Here is a 17,437-nt window from a genome sequence, read left to right as displayed (position 1 = left end):
GGGTCCAGTGGTTCTCTTTGGATAGTGAGTGGGTTCTTCACTTTCTAAAATGGTTACCAACTTTATCAACATTGATGACTTGAACTTATGCTGCTATTTGCTATGCTGCTTTTTGTTGTACTGATGTAATACTGGGTCAAATGCTTACACTGGGTTACTTGGGGGGGTATGTATTTATTTATGGGTTTGCACTTTTTATCAACTCTGCTGTATGGATGCTCCAAACAAAATTTCGTTGTTCTTTTTTGTGACATTGACAATAAATATTCTGAATCTGAAAATCTGAGAACCTAATAAAAATGTTTCTTAAGGGTCCGTTTGCTTCCTTGATGGGTTCTACCTGGGTTCATTGGTTCTCTTTGGATAGTGAGTGGGTTCTTCACTTCTTAAAATGGTTCCCAACTTTTGAGAACTGAAGAAAAAATGTTTTTCAAGGGTTATTTTTGCTTCCTTGATTTGATTCTACCTGGATTCCGTGGTTGTGTTTGGATAGTGAGTGGGTTGTTCACTTTCTAAAATGGTTACCAACTTTGAGAACCTAATAAAAATGTTTTTCAAGGGTGCTTTTACTTCCCTGATGGGTTCTACCTGGGTTCTCTGGTTCTATTTGGATAGTGAGTGGGTTCTTCACTTCCTGATGTGGTTCCCATTGTTGAGAAACTCTTATACGGTAAAAAGCTTCATCAAGCTTTCTTTTCATAGTTAGAGGTTTTAGCGTCTCAAAACAGTTCTACTTGGAATATACTCTTTTTTTTTTTTTTTAATCCTCAAGGGGTGCTGAGATAGTTAAGGGTCCTGAGCTTACAGAAGAGGATCTACTTGAAACACATTCTTATAATATTGGGTTCTTTTGATAGTTAATGGTACTCGCATCCCAGATGCCTTCTACTGGACACCCTTCATATACAGTGGTGCTTGAAAGTTTGTGAACCCTTTAGAATTTTCTATATTTCTGCATAAATATGACCAAAAACATCATCAGATTTTCACACAAGTCCTAAAAGTAGATAAAGAGAATCCAGTTAAACAAATAAGACACAAATATTATACTTGCTCATTTATTTATTGAGGAAAATGATCCAATATTACATATCTGTGAGTGGCAAAAGTATGGGAACCTTTGCTTTCAGTATCTGGTGTGACCCCCTTGTGCAGCAATAACTGCAACTAAACATTTCTGCTAACTGTTGATCAGTCCTGCACACCGGCTTGGAGGAATTTTAGCCCGTTCCTCCGTACAGAACAGCTTCAACTCTGGGATGTTGGTGGGTTTCCTCACATGAACTGCTCGCTTCAGGTCCTTCCACAACATTTCCATTGGATTAAGGTCAGGACTTTGACTTGGCCATTCCAAAACATTAACTTTATTCTTCTTTAACCATTCTTTGGTAGAACGACTTGTGTGCTTAGGGTCGTTGTCTTGCTGCATGACCCACCTTCTCTTGAGATTCAGTTCATGGACAGATGTCCTGATATTTTCTTTTAAAATTCGCTGGTATAATTCAGAATTCATTGTTCCATCAATGATGGCAAGCCATCCTGGCCCAGATGCAGCGAAACAGGCCCAAACCATGATACTACCACTACCATGTTTCACAGATGGGATAAGGTTCTTATGCTGGAATGCAGTGTTTTCCTTTCTCCAAACATAACGCTTCTAATTTAAACCAAAAAGTTCTATTTTGGTCTCATCCGTCCACAAAACATTTTTCCAACAGCCTTCTGGCTTGTCCATGTGACCTTTAGCAAACTGCAGACGAGCAGCAATGTTCTTTTTGGAGAGCAGTGGCTTTCTCCTTGCAACCCTGCCATGCACACCATTCTTGTTCAGTGTTCTCCTGATGGTGGACTCATGAACATTAACATTAGCCAATGTGAGAAAGACCTTCAGTTGCTTAGAAGTTACCCTGGGGTCCTTTGTGACCTCGCTGACTATTACACGGCTTGCTCTTGGAGTGATCTTTGTTGGTCGACCACTCCTGGGGAGGATAACAATGGTCTTGAATTTCCTCCATTTGTACACAATCTGTCTGATTGTGGATTGGTGGAGTCCAAACTCTTTAGAGATGGTTTTGTAACCTTTTCCAGCCTGATGAGCATCAACAATGCTTTTTCTGAGGTCCTCAGAAATCTCCTTTGTTCGTGCCATGATACACTTCCACAAACATGTGTTGTGAAGATCAGACTTTGATAGATTCCTGTTCTTTAAATAAAACAGGGTGCCCACTCACACCTGATTGTCATCCCATTGATGGAAAACACCTGACTCTAATTTCACCTTCAAATTAACTGCTAATCCTAGAGGTTCACATACTTTTGCCACTCACAGATATGTAATATTGGATCATTTTCCTCAATAAATAAATGAGCAAGTACAATATTTTTGTCTCATTTGTTTAACTGGGTTCTCTTTACCTACTATTAGGACTTGTGTGAAAATCTGATGATGTTTTAGGTCCTATTTATGCAGAAATATAGAAAATTCTAAAGGGTTCACAAACTTTCAAGCACCACTGTAAAATAATATGATTTCTCAATGGATTTTTACTCAAAGCTCCTTCTGATTCAGTTTGAGAAGAAAAAGCATTTGTCTTCCATTTTTCTGGTCATGTTCTGTGAATAGTTTGAGGTTCGTAGCTTGACTTGGAACGCTCTCTGATACCCCGAGGGGTTTTTTTTTCCTTCTCTTTTTTCAGATTAAGTTCTTAGCTTCCCAGTGACAATGAGGTTGAGAAATGTTAACCCTTTATGAGAGGGAAATGTTCTGCTGTAGGGTTCTACATAGAACCTTAAATGGGGAAAATATTTGAGGTGGTGGATTTTGTTTGATTTAATTTTCACACATTTATACAAGCTGTAAGAAGTTTACTAGATAGATAGATAGATAGATAGATAGATAGATAGATAGATAGATAGATAGATAGATAGATAGATAGATAGATAGATACTGTAGGTTCATGTTAAAATCTCAAAAAAAAAAGCAGGAAAAACAAGAACGTTCAGAGAGAACATGATGTTCTAAAACACGGCTGTCTGTTCCAGTGGACCCGTCGCAGGTGGGGAAAGGAATCACCCTCATCACGGTGATGGATGTCAATGATAACGCTCCTGTCTTCGCCATAGAGTACGAGACGTTCCTGTGTGAGAACGCCGGACCAGGCCAGGTACAGTACTGTAATGACTTGCTTTTATCATGCTTCATTTTTTTTTCTGCTTCAACTTGAGCCACAGAAAGGAAAATAGCTACTTATATGATTAGCATGTCCCTGTGGGTTCTGACAGAATCTCTCATATAACGGTGACATTTTCAGTCGCAGCCTGCATGTGCCTGCGCTGACCTAAAGGAACCCAGAACACCAGAGTCTCTGCTTTGAAAAGTTCACAGTTGATGAATTAAACAAATTAGTTTGATAAGAAGGAAAGCGGATGCACAGAGAGTGAAGCTGACGCTCAGAATGTAATTAGCGTTTTTGTCTGATTGACAGTTTGAGGCCTTGAGAGAGTTTGGGAGGGTAAAGAAACCCGAGGGATATATATATTTTCTCTCAGGTTCGACAAGAAAGAAAACTAGCTCACCGTCTATCGTATGCGTGATTAACCAACCCAATATCTGTCCAGAAATTGCTAGAAAATGAGGTAGAACTGTACGGCTTAAGAGCCGCCCCTCCTGCAGCCCGTATTAAATCCAAAAGTGCTATTCACACACTAACATAATCCAATACATTTTTAATGAAGCTGCATTACAGCCATGCCATTTCCCTAAACATTAAAGTGGTCTTGTATTATTATAGATTATTATTATAAATACAGAACAGCGACAAGAACGAGGAAACCAATTCACTGATGCAGAACAAGCACATGCACTGTTTTTTATTTCATTTACTTTAATTAGTACACAGTAATTTTCACATTTTCAATATTTACCATATATATACAGCGCCTTCCATGATTATTGCCCTCAGTGTAAAGATTAGTAAAAAGGATTAGAAAAAATAACCCACATTTTGGTAAAGTCACTTCATCTCACGCTGAAAAAATGAGAAATATCCAACCTTTAATTGAAATAAATTTATTCAGAGAAAAACAAATCCCTCATCAAGAAAATTATTTTCAATAAAAATACATTGTGGAGGGTTCTGTATATACATAATAGACTGTGAAAAAAAAAAGGAGTGAATCTCTGTCATTACAGAAAGATTCACTGAGTCGACACTGATTCACTCACTGAATGAGAGAGGAGCGAATCTCTGTCAATGCCGAAAGATTAACTGAGTCGACACTGATTCACTGATTGAATGAGAGAGGAGAGAATCTCTGTCATTACCAAAAGATTCACCGAGTCGACACTGATTCACTGATCGAATGAGAGAGGCACAAATCTCTATCATTACCAAAAGATTCACTGAGTTGACACTGATTCACTCACTGAATGAGAGAGGAGTGAATCTCTGTCATCACAGAAAGATTCACTGAGTCAACACTGATTCACTCACTGAATGAGAGAGGAGCGAATCTCTGTGAATGCCAAAAGATTCATTGAGTTGACACTGATTCACCTACTGAATGAGAGAGGAGCAAATCTCTGTCATTACAGAAAGATTCACTGAGTCGACACTGATTCACTCACTGAATGAGAGAGGAGCGAATCTCTGTCATTACCAAAAGATTCACCGAGTCGACACTGATTCACTGATTGAATGAGAGAGGCACAAATCTCTATCATTACCAAAAGATTCACTGAGTTGACACTGATTCAATTACTGAATGAGAGAGGAGCGAATCTATGTGAATGCCGAAAGATTAACTGAGTCGACACTGATTGAATGAAAGAGGAGAGAATCTCTGTCATTACCAAAAGATTCACCGAGTCGACACTGATTCACTGATTGAATGAGAGAGGCACAAATCTCTATCATTACCAAAAGATTCACTAAGTTGACACTGATTCAATTACTGAATGAGAGAGGAGCAAATCTATGTGAATGCCGAAAGATTCACTGAGTCGACACTGATTCACTCACTGAATGAGAGAGGAGTGAATCTCTGTCATTACAGAAAGATTCACTGAGTCAACACTGATTCACTCACTGAATGAGAGAGGAGTGAATCTCTGTCATTACAGAAAGATTCATTGAGTCAACATTGATTCACTCACTGAATGAGAGAGGAGTGAATCTCTATGAATACCGAAAGATTCATCGAGTCGACACTGATTCACCCACTGAATGAGAGAGGAGCAAATCTCTGTGAATGCCGAAAGATTCATTGAGTCGACACTGATTCACCCACTGAATGAGAGAGGAGCAAATCTCTGTCATTACAGAAAGATTCACTGAGTCAACACTGATTCACTCACTGAATGAGAGAGGAGTGAATCTCTGTCATTACAGAAAGATTCACTGAGTCAACACTGATTCACCCACTGAATGAGAGAGGAGCAAATCTCTGTCATTACAGAAAGATTCACTGAGTCAACACTGATTCACTCACTGAATGAGAGAGGAGTGAATCTCTGTCATTACAGAAAGATTCACTGAGTCAACACTGATTCACCCACTGAATGAGAGAGGAGCGAATATCTGTCATTACAGAAAGATTCACTGAATCAACACTGATTCACCCACTGAATGAGAGAGGAGCGAATCTTTGTCATTACAGAAAGATTCACTGAGTCAACACTGATTCACTCACTGAATGAGAAAGGAGCAAATCTATGTCATTACAGAAAGATTCACTGAGTCGACACTGATTCACTGATTGAATGAGAGAGGCACAAATCTCTGTCATTACAAAAAGATTCACCGAGTTGACACTGATTCACTCACTGAATGAGAGAGGAGCGAATCTCTGTCATTACAGAAAGATTCACTGAGTCAACATTTATTCAATTACTGAATGACAGAGGAGCGAATTTCTGTCAATGCCGAAAGATTCACTGAGTCGACACTGATTCACTGATTGAACGAGAGAGGAGCGAATCTCTGTCATTACTGAAGATTCTCTCTGCCTTATCACTAATCTGCTGAACAGGAGAGAACTGAATTTCCTTCTTGACCAGAAGGAATCACTGACTGAAACACTGATTCACTGAATGAGAGACAAGAACGAATCTTATTCATGACAAAAACGATTCACTCACTTAAACACTGATTCACTGAGCGAATCTCGGTCATGAACAAAAGGTTTTTGAAGCACTTTTATCACACCTGGACATTGATTATTTTTCTATAACAGCACAACATGGACTGTTTTCTTCCTTATGTAGCCAACACACCAAACCTCCAGATGTAATAACGGATCAAAAAGAGAAGGAGTAGAAGTATTTTGGAATAAACTGAAATAATGACTAAATTCGCTGTATATTTTTTAAATAATAGGCTATTACTAAACCTCGACCAAAACAATAACTTAAATATGACTTCATGTAAATGATTATAAAAAACAAAATCTATATTAGCAGTAATAATTACCATGTACACTACCGTTCAAAAGTTTGGGGTCACTTAGAAATGTCCTTATTTTTGAAAGAAAAGCACTGTTCTTTTCAATGAAGATCACTTTAAACTAATCAGAAATCCACTCTATACATTGCTAATGTGCTAAATGACTATTCTAGCTGCAAATGTGTGGTTTTTGGTGCAATATCTCCATAGGTGTATAGAGGCCCATTTCCAGCAACTCTCACTCCAGTGTTCTAATGGTACAATGTGTTTGCTCATTGCCTCAGAAGGCTAATGGATGATTAGAAAACCCTTGTACAATCATGTTAGCACAGCTGAAAACAGTTGAGCTCTTTAGAGAAGCTATAAAACTGACCTTCCTTTGAGCAGATTGAGTTTCTGGAGCATCACATTTGTGGGGTCGATTAAATGCTCAAAATGGCCAGAAAAATGTCTCGACTATATTTTCTATTCATTTTACAACTTATGGTGGGAAATAAAAGTGTGACTTTTCATGGAAAACACAAAATTGTCTGGGTGACCCCAAACTTTTGAACGGTAGCGTATGTAAAAGTAATTGTTTTAATAATAATTAAAAGAGTAGTTAGCATTTCTCAGATTGTATGTCTCTCACGCTCTCTGACGGGTTTCCTGGATCTTATCTGAGAGTGAAACTTTTTTAATTTCAGATGCTAAAACAGATTCAAACATGCATCCTGTGATTTTAATATCTTGATCCGCCGCCAGCCGAGAGCGTAGGGAACACATCTGAGCGAAATGATGGAAAAAAGGCTTCTTCTGTAGCGTGTAACTCTAATCAGAGGATCAGATCGCTGCACATCAGCCGGCGGGGAATGAGCTTTACAGCTATACACATACACCCGGGGGGAACAGTGGGCCGAAATGAGTTTGTTGATGGACTGTGGTCAAAAAGGGGGCTGAAATGAATGACAGACCACACGGTTATTCTTCCACACCGTGCCTGTGTTTGTATGAGTTCATGTCTGGGAGAGTATTCAGTCTGGGTCATGATGCTATCACTAGATTGGAAAGGACACGAGGCTTGTCTGTAATATGAGCAACACTGGTGTTGGTTCAGAGGCGCCGTAACTTTCGATCAGGTGACATTTTCATTCCTGGAACGCCCTCGGGCTTTTCCACAGCAGGAATGATTGATATGTGATGTGTGTATTTAGAGGAGCTTTAAAAACCAGTGGAATAAAAATCCGAAACAGTAGAATAGCTTCACTGATGGTTTATAAATTCTTGTTGTTCCCATTAGAGCTTTAAAATCATAAAAACAAGCCTCCCTCGGGTCCACGAGACAACTTTCAGATATTCCTTGTTGGAAAGATCATCGTTGGCAGCCCAGCAATTATGGCTAACTCTCAGTGTCATGGGAAATCATGTTTGCCACCGGAGGTAGCGCTCATCTCGCTCGGCAACTGCTGATGAAAAATTTCTGTCATGAAAAAAAAAGAAAGAAAGAAGAATTCCCTCCGGATCCCCGTCTGTGTCTTTCGGTCATTCTCATCTCATCTCTTTTAACTTTCCCAGATATTAAAAGCCAAATGACCGTGCAGTATTTCTGGGACCCCTGGCGAACCCTGGGTTATATTTCCCATCAAATACTGAGCTGTTCATAAGCGCTTCACTTCCCTCATGGTTCACGCTCGTTCCGGGGTCATTGACGACGCGCCAGAGCTTGACGGGGTGCAGCGATGACAGGCGCCTGCAGTATCGATATCTCAGGTCTCGTTAGAGTTTCGGCCCACTGGCTGTGTCCTTAACACGGCCCTAAAAAGCCTCCACTGCTGGACTATTAAACGCTCCGATGGTTCTATATGGCCGTGAGATTGACACCCAGACCGTTTCTGCTCAGAAAGTCAGCTTGCTCTTGGAGTGCTGTTGGACCGTCTGTTGGCGAAAGACCGAACCAAATTCTATCCCACTCTGTTTGAAAATTATTCGGGTTTTTAATTCTTATTTATATTTATATTAGTAGATTATTACAGGAAGTCAAGATATTTGTATCTTGTAGTAGTAATGATGTTATGCACCGATGTGCTGTTTTGATTATGCATGAAGTAAGGAATAAAACACGTGGGGGCATGCTGTTAGAGGAAAATAATCAACATTACGATGGTGCAGTGCAGTGTGGCAACAAAGCTACAACCCCAAAGTTGATTAGTTTCACTTTTTTTCACTTTATACCACAGCAATTTGTAAATTATCCACTTGGTTTTCTTTACTGAAGATGTACTTTTTATCTATTTGTACAGTAGATTCATTTAAAGGAGAACTGAAGTCATTTTTAAACTTGCTTTATTTCTTAATTAACGTGTTATTCAATTACATTTTCAGTTTTAGTAACCTTACCTTACTAAAACATCTTGGCTTGTATTGGCAACTAATTGCGATTAAATATGATACTTATCGGCCTATTCGGTTTTTAGCCGTGTTGAATTTAGTTCGTTTGGTCCACGGCAGGCGTCGCTTATCCGCGCGATCTTCACGAGACTTGTGCGAGACTTTGAAACGTGAAGTGTCAGCCAGGTGTCAGCGCCGCCATTTTGAAAACTGTTTTCCAAACGAAATATTGCACAAAAACGAGTTTAAATGACGATTACTGCCTACTTTTTTCAAACCTTCCTGATTGCTATCAAAACAAACAAACAACTTCCGGCTTGATTACATCAGCATTCGAAAGAGGGCGCGCGCGGCTTTTGACAACCCCTGTGTCCGAAATCGCTCCCTGCTCACTATATAGGGCGCTATATAGTGACGACGCCATTTTGTAGTGCTGTCCGAAACCTTAGTGAGGATTATTTACACCCTATATAGTGCACTCAAAGTATCCCACAATGCATCACAAAAAGTAGTGTACAACGATGGTGACTAACCAAAGTAATATATCCCATCATGCATTGCGGTCGCGCTGAAAGAAATCAAATTAAAAATTTCAAATATGATTTAATAAAAGGCAGCGGCAAAGAAGAAATTAATTATTCAGCCTTGATTTAAAAGAACTGAAAGCTGCAGGAACTTTGTATTGATTAATGTTGGAAATGCGCTCAGTATAATATGGATTTATCACAAAAACACTGTACATGCATGTGTTTATTATTTTGAAACCCACCAGCCGACTGATCCGGCACGTTTTAATTGTGCGACAGTAATGACGTAAATACCAGCGTGACGGACTAGTGTCCGAAAGCGTTTTTTCATTTTACCAATGAGCTCACTGTATAGTCCTCTATATAGTAATTCCCTATATAGGGAGTAGGGAGTAGTGAACGAAGTGAGCGATTTCAGACACAGGGAACGTTGGCAGATGTCGGTCACTTTGATTTCCGCTGTACGTTTTACTTCCGTCCTACGATGTCTCGCACAGGTCTCAACGAATCTCGTTTATGGCCATCGCTTTGACATATGGACTGATATATTACAGAGCATATTTCAAACACTCATAACTTGCTATAGCAGCGACAAAATAGCGATCAAACATGCATTCCGATATTTAATAAAATGAGAATCAAATTTTGATGATAAATTTGCCTTCAGTTCTCCTTTAATGTCGTAGATAAGTCAGGAAAGTTCCATGAGCGTCACTTACTTGTCTTTCGCTTTTTTCAAGACAATAAATAAAATAAATAAATAAATAAAGACCAAACGTTATTGTTCCCGATAGCAGAACATCCTGAACTCTTTTCTTCGTCTTATACCATGGCAGAACGGCACGCTATCATTTTTTGCTGTTTACACTTACATTTATTTACTTCCCTTCTAGCAGCGATAAACATCCGTTCCCTCACCAGCCTCGTTTTTTCCCTCCATTGAATTTAAACAAAACAAGACAAACAAAAAAACGTTACAAAGCACCGACACTGGAGACTCCTTCCATCACTGTTCTTTGATCCACATCTGTGAGTACACGTTTTTTTTTTTTTTACTATAGAAATGATATGGGCGGCACGGTGGTGTAGTGGTTAGCGCTGTCGCCTCACAGCAAGAAGGTCCTGGGTTCGAGCCCCGGGGCCGGCGAGGGCCTTTCTGTGCGGAGTTTGCATGTTCTCCCCGTGTCCGCGTGGGTTTCCTCCGGGTGCTCCGGTTTCCCCCACAGTCCAAAGACATGCAGGTTAGGTTAACTGGTGACTCTAAATTGACCGTAGGTGTGAATGTGAGTGTGAATGGTTGTCTGTGTCTATGTGTCAGCCCTGTGATGACCTGGCGACTTGTCCAGGGTGTACCCCGCCTTTCGCCCGTAGTCAGCTGGGATAGGCTCCAGCTTGCCTGCGACCCTGTAGAACAGGATAAAGCGGCTAGAGATAATGAGATGAGATGAGATGAGATAGAAATGATATATTAAAATTGGGGCATATACACTCACTGGACACTTTATTAGGAACACCCTTACATCCATCCACCCGCTGTTTGATGCGCTTCTCTGCGAGTCAGCCGATCCAAATCAGGAGCTCTGGTTAATGTTCACGATGTTCAAACATCAGAACGGGAAAAATTATGATCTCAATCAAAGTGCAGTGTGACTTTCTTTCTTTCACTGCAGCGTGGGTGTCGGTTTGAGCCAGATGAGTATTTTTGGTTTGAGTATTTCAGAAACTGCTGATCTCCTTCCTGGGGTTTTCACACACAACAGTCTCTACACAGAGTGGTGCGAAAAACAAAAAACATTACACCGAGTGAGTGACAGTTCTGTGGGTGGAAACAAAAGCCTTGTTGATAAAACAGTTCAGAGATCAGAAAATGGACAGATTTGAGGTGGTTTGAGCTTTTTTTTTTGCTGGGAAGGACTCATATAGTAACTCATACAATCGCTCTTTACGACCGTGGTGAACAGAAAAGCATCTCGGCATGCAACACACTCATTGGGTTCCACTCTTGCAGCCAAGAACAGGAATCTCAGAATCAACAATGAGTTGATTGTTGATTAGACATTAAAGTGGCCGGTCAGCGTGTAGAAATATAAATCTTTGACTTGAATCAAAGCCGGAACTACCATCAGGAGGTTCCGTTATAGGAAATGAATCAACGTTTTGATCGAAGTAGTACGGTGGATTTGGAACGAGACACCAGATGTTTTTGAGAAGGCATCCAGACACCGCAGAGGATTTTTGTACAAATCGATTAAACGTGAAGTGAAAGTGAGGCGCGGTGTTTTGTTGCGAGGTGGACCTGCTCTCTGCAAAACTGGAGCGATGTTTCCACGTCGCTGAACTCTGGTCAAATCGGTGAGATTCAGACCCCCCCCCCCCCCCCCAATCATTTCGGACTAAAACAGATGGCCAAGCGTAAAAACGTCCCCAGATGCCATCCTGCACCTTCTTCTAATGGGGTCACTCCAGGTGCTTTTCTGCGCTTTCTTCTCCTTCCAGCTCACGGCACTTTGCCCAGTCTCCTTGAACTGCCCTTTGTTGGGCCTAATATCTTTTTTTTTTTCATTTAATCGAGGCTTGGTATGAACAGAGGCGATGATCTGTGAATGATTTGTCGGAGGATTATGATGGTTCCAGGTAATTTTGCAGCTGAAATGACTAGTAATGAGCACTGAGGTTTTTAATGTTATCTCCTTAAGGACGCCTGAGCGCCATGCGTCAGGACTTGCTCTCGGGTTCCTCGGCGACACGATCGCTCACCGGTGCCGTCGCGTCGACGCCCCTTTCGCGACCTGCAGGGTGGAAGAAATCAAATCAACCATACGTTCTCATACGCGTGCCATGCCCTTTTTAAGCAATGTGGCATAATCGATTGATGATCGTCGATGTTGGGAATGTTTTCAGGAGGCGCGGTGAGTGGCTGAGTTCGACTTAACGAGGGTCTCCGATCACTGCACTTTCTTCTCCATGGATTTAGAAATGGTTCTTTGTTTTTTTGTTTTTTCTCTCAGTATCAGACTAACCACCTCCAGGACTGAAGCAGGTTAAAAGATGCTTCTGGCAAATAATCAGACAGGATTGGATAACGAAATTCATGAGAGAAAAACAATTGCTGTTTACGCATTCTGCGAAGAAGCTCTGAAGTATTTTAGCATTCGAGTTCTCACGGAAAATACGCCAAAAGTGCCTTCATCTTTTTTAATCCTCAATAAAAGCAAGCTAATGATTGTACGACTCTTGAATGATTGATACTCGCGTCAGTGTTTCGAACTCCCTGATATTAACCAACACCTGGGAAGCCCCGCCCTCTTCCTCAGTCTTAAATTAGCGATCTTTTGGACGAAGCTCGTTTTGCTAACATTAGGCAAGTAGAGTGTTTATTAATTTCAGCTGTATTTGTTAGCGATTAGGGATGGAACTCAGAGTGTTCTCCAAAAAATGGTCAAAATATATCGCTGAATAAATAAAATGAAACAGAAAAAGACTAACTCGGATAGCAAAGTGTCAAATCTTAAACTGTATTTAGTAATGCTAATCCTAATTATCAAGTGCCGTCTGAATACATAGAGTACCACTCAAAAGTTTGTACACCCCTACTCATTCATGTACAGGTTGACTATTTTCTACACTGTAGCACAATACTGGAGACATCAAAACTTTGAAATAACATCCGGAACATGTTTGGAATTATGTGGTAAAGTGTTAAAAACTAAATATGTTTGATATTTTAGATTCTAAAATTAGGTATCCAGTGTTTACCTTGATGACACTGCACACTATTGGCATTATCTTGAAATGCGCCAAGGCTCTTAAAGCTAGACGGCCTTTCGATTTCATAAAATCGGTGAAATTTAGTTCCGTCTGAAATGTGGTGATTGTGATATCTGTTTATTTCTGTAATATCTCACAAAATATCAGGCCATCCTGTGGCTGGGAAGTTACAGTGGTGCTTGAAAGTTTGTGAACCCTTTAGAATTTTCTATATTTCTGCATAAATATGACCTAAAATATCATCAGATTTTCACACAAGTCCTAAAAGTAGATAAAGAGAACCCAGTTAAACAAATGAGACAAAAATATTATACTTGGTCATTTATTTATTGAGGAAAATGATCCAATATTACATATCTGTGAGTGGCAAAAGTATGTGAACCTTTGCTTTCAGTATCTGGTGTGACCCCCTTGTGCAGCAATAACTGCAACTAAACGTTTGCGGTAACTGTTGATCAGTCCTGCACACCGGCTTGGAGGAATTTTAGCCCATTCCTCCGTACAGAACAGCTTCAACTCTGGGATGTTGGTGGGTTTCCTCACATGAACTGCTCGCTTCAGGTCCTTCCACAACATTTCCATTGAATTAAGGTCAGGACTTTGACTTGGCCATTCCAAAACATTAACTTTATTCTTCTTTAACCATTCTTTAGTAGAACGACTTGTGTGCTTAGGGTCGTTGTCTTGCTGCATGACCCACCTTCTCTTGAGATTCAGTTCATGGACAGATGTCCTGACATTTTCCTTTAGAATTCGCTGGTATAATTCAGAATTCATTGTTCCATCAATGATTGCAAGCCGTCCTGGCCCAGATGCAGCAAAACAGGCCCAAACCATGACACTACCACCACCATGTTTCACAGATGGGATAAGGTTCTTATGCTGGAATGCAGTGTTTTCCTTTCTCCAAACATAACGCTTCTCATTTAAACCAAAAAGTTCTATTTTGGTCTCATCCATCCACAAAACATTTTTCCAATAGCCTTCTGGCTTGTCCATGTGATCTTTAGCAAACTGCAGATGAGCAGCAATGTTCTTTTTGGAGAGCATTGGCTTTCTCCTTGCAACCTTGCCATGCACACCATTGTTGTTCAGTGTTCTCCTGATGGTGGACTCATGAACATTAACATTAGCCAATGTGAGAGAGGCCTTCAGTTGCTTAGAAGTTACCCTGGGGTCCTTTCCAGCCTGATGAGCATCAACAGCGCTTTTTCTGAGGTCCTCAGAAATCTGCTTTGTTCGTGCCATGATACACTTCCACAAACATGTGTAGTGAAGATCAGACTTTGATAGATCCCTGTTCTTTAAATAAAACAGGGTGCCCACTCACACCTGATTGTCATCCCATTGATTGAAAACACCTGAGTCTAATTTCACCTTCAAATTAACTGCTAATCCTAGAGGTTCACATACTTTTGCCACTCACAGATATGCAATATTGGATAATTTTCCTGAATAAATAAATGACCAAATATAATATTTTGGTCTCATTTGTTTAACTGGGTTCTCTTTATCTACTTTTAGGACTTGTGTGAAAATCTGATGATGTTTTAGGTCAAGCAGACAGAGGAAGTCTGTGTGCGCATGCGCAGGTTTACCTTTGACATCATTTTGTTGCTAAACGAACAGCTGATCACACCGAGGTGCTCGCTGAGCGCCGATATTTATTAGTTTGGTCCTGCATTTCCTTTCCTTCGTACCGGTATATAACATAACGTCTTTTCTTCTTTTCGCTTTCCGTTACTGTAGTCGGTCTTTCACGTTTCATTCACACACTCACGTCCTCCATGTTCCTCTCCTGTTTCAAATTTGTATCCCACAATGCCTTGCGTGAACGGGGAAAGCCCACCACATGATGGTGCATAATGTAGTATCTTGTATTGCATCATGGTGAAGCAGGAAAAAATAGCGCAGAATTTAGGGCCACGTGGAGATAAATTCATTAAATGATCTCTTTTTTTTAACTAATAAAATTGGAAGTCTGTGATTCGAATTCAGTAGCTTTCGGTCACTAAACAAAAATCCCTGGGTGTCGGGGAAAATTCTTTTTATGACCTACACTTGAAAAATCTGAAAGGCTGTACAGCTTTAACGGTCTTGCTCTGGAATATGTCAGGAAAAGGTTTGTGAACTTCGTGGAGGTCCGTGGAAGGAACACTCTGTGGAATTCATTTCCCCTGGAAGTAAACCAATGCAAATCTCTTGCGGCGTTCACGAGCGCCGTCAGGACTGTTTTCCCGTGAAAACTATGCATCGGTGTAAATAATTTATAATTTTTTTTCAATTTTATGACAGATTTTTCTTCCTATTACGATTGTCTCATCTCATTTCGTTATCTGTAGCCGCTTTATCCTGTTCTACAGGGTCGCAGGCAAGCTGGAGCCTATCCCAGCTGACTACGGGCGAAAGGCGGGGTACACCCTGGACAAGTCGCCAGGTCATCACAGGGCTGACACATAGACACAGACAACCATTCACACTCACATTCACACCTACGCTCAATTTAGAGTCACCAGTTAACCTAACCTGCATGTCTTTGGACTGTGGGGGAAACCGGAGCACCCGGAGGAAACCCACGCGGACACGGGGAGAACATGCAAACTCCACACAGAAAGGCCCTCTCCGGCCACGGGGCTCGAACCCGGACCTTCTTGCTGTGAGGCGACAGCGCTAACCACTACACCACTGTGCCGCTCCCATTACGATTGTCATTTTTGTTTTTGTTAAATGAGAGCCACGTGTATACTGTCTATAGGATATCAAATGCTATCTCTTAATAAAAAAAAATGTGATCTGTCTATCTTAACCAGCTTCATGAGGTCATCACCTGGAATGATTTTCAGTTAACAGGTACGCCACGTCAAAAGGTAACTAGTGGACGAGTTTCTTGGCTTCTTAATGCGTTTGAAATCGTCAAGCAGTAAACAGTACATAATAAAAATATAAATAAAAATAACCCTATTCAACACCACAACTGGAGCAATCCATACATATTATTATAGATCAAGAAACGCTATCCATCATTACTTTAAGACATGAAGTGGTTTTTAATTAATATTCCTAAAAAAATACAGATAAAACATTGAATTTGAAGGTGTGTCCACATTTTTGACTGGTACTGTACATAAACAGGGTTTTACAGCATCTTCCAAAAGCCACAGGTCTCTTTTAGTTCCGTTTCCTTGCACACTTTCTGATTTAATTAATCTACAGAACACATTTTTCCTGCAATGTGAAGACGTTGATCCTTGGTTGGACCGTGCCTCGGAGTTTCGAAGGTTTTCGAGCAGATTGACTTTGTGCTGACTGCAGCTTGACACCTGAGTGCTCGGGATTAAACTCAGCCCCAGCCTGCAGATTTAAGCCCCAACAGTGTATCAGGGGAACCTCCTTACTGCTCCACGTGACAGGCGGGTCTGATATCATCTCTAAAACACAGCGCTTTTCTCCAAATCCGTCAGCTCACTGTCTCAGCATCACTAATCACTGATCACTGATCACTGATCACTGATAGCGTATTGACTCGCAGCCCCCGAAGGTCCGTGATTGTTTTGATTAGGACGTGAACTTCGTTTCAGACAGCTGTATTGATATGGATGCTCGAAATTGGATTCATACGCTGTTACTTGATTTAACCATGGAGTGTGTACGGGGTTTTTTTTTTTCTGTTTTCATTGCTAGTTGGTAGTGCTCGAGATGAATAATAATCTCATCTCATCTCATTATCTGTAGCCGCTTTATCCTGTTCTACAGGGTCGCAGGCGGGCTGGATCCTATCCCAGCTGACTACGGGCGAAAGGCGGGGTACACCCTGGACAAGTCGCCAGGTCATCACAGGGCTGACACATAGACACAGACAACCATTCACACTCACATTCACACCTACGCTCAATTTAGAGTCACCAGTTAACCTAACCTGCATGTCTTTGGACTGTGGGGAAAACCGGAGCACCCGGAGGAAACCCACGCGGACACGGGGAGAACATGCAAACTCCGCACAGAAAGGCCCTCGCCGGCCACGGGGCTCAAACCCGGACCTTCTTGCTGTGAGGCGACAGCGCTAACCACTACACCACCGTGCCGCCCACTGAATTATAATAATAATAATAATAATAATTCCCATAGATGGCTTTATGTAGGCATTGTATAATGTTATGAATGTTTCAGTAGGTTTACATCAGGCACCATGTGAAGCACTTAAGGCCAATTTATGCTGACAACCCAGTCCTCGCAGATAGCGTCGCAGACAGTGTCTGCGTAGCCCCCCCACCTTCGCAGACGCTCTGCGCGCACCTCCCAAAAATTGTGACCACCGCAGAAGCCTCGCAGACA

The 17,437-nt window shown here is 41.1% G+C and overlaps 1 protein-coding gene across 2 annotated transcripts in view; it reads left to right on the top strand.

Annotated features, from left to right (window-relative positions):
* The window catches only part of cdh7a (cadherin 7a), a 449,735-nt gene that overhangs the window by 159,659 nt on the left and 272,639 nt on the right, over positions 1 to 17,437 (top strand). For both annotated transcript variants that reach the window (XR_009651290.1, XM_060905638.1), the window contains exon 9: positions 3,043 to 3,164. Coding sequence is in view for 1 of the 2 variants with exons in the window: in XM_060905638.1 (XP_060761621.1) it covers positions 3,043 to 3,164 (122 nt within the window). In the remaining variant the exon portion in view is untranslated. The remainder of the gene's footprint in view (positions 1 to 3,042; positions 3,165 to 17,437) is intronic.

The sequence above is a fragment of the Neoarius graeffei genome, chromosome 23 (assembly GCF_027579695.1).
Source record: "Neoarius graeffei isolate fNeoGra1 chromosome 23, fNeoGra1.pri, whole genome shotgun sequence".
In the NCBI taxonomy this organism is placed as follows: Eukaryota; Metazoa; Chordata; class Actinopteri; order Siluriformes; family Ariidae; genus Neoarius; species Neoarius graeffei.
Note: the sequence above shows the minus strand (reverse complement) of the source record. Positions and strands in the feature narration are given on the sequence as shown.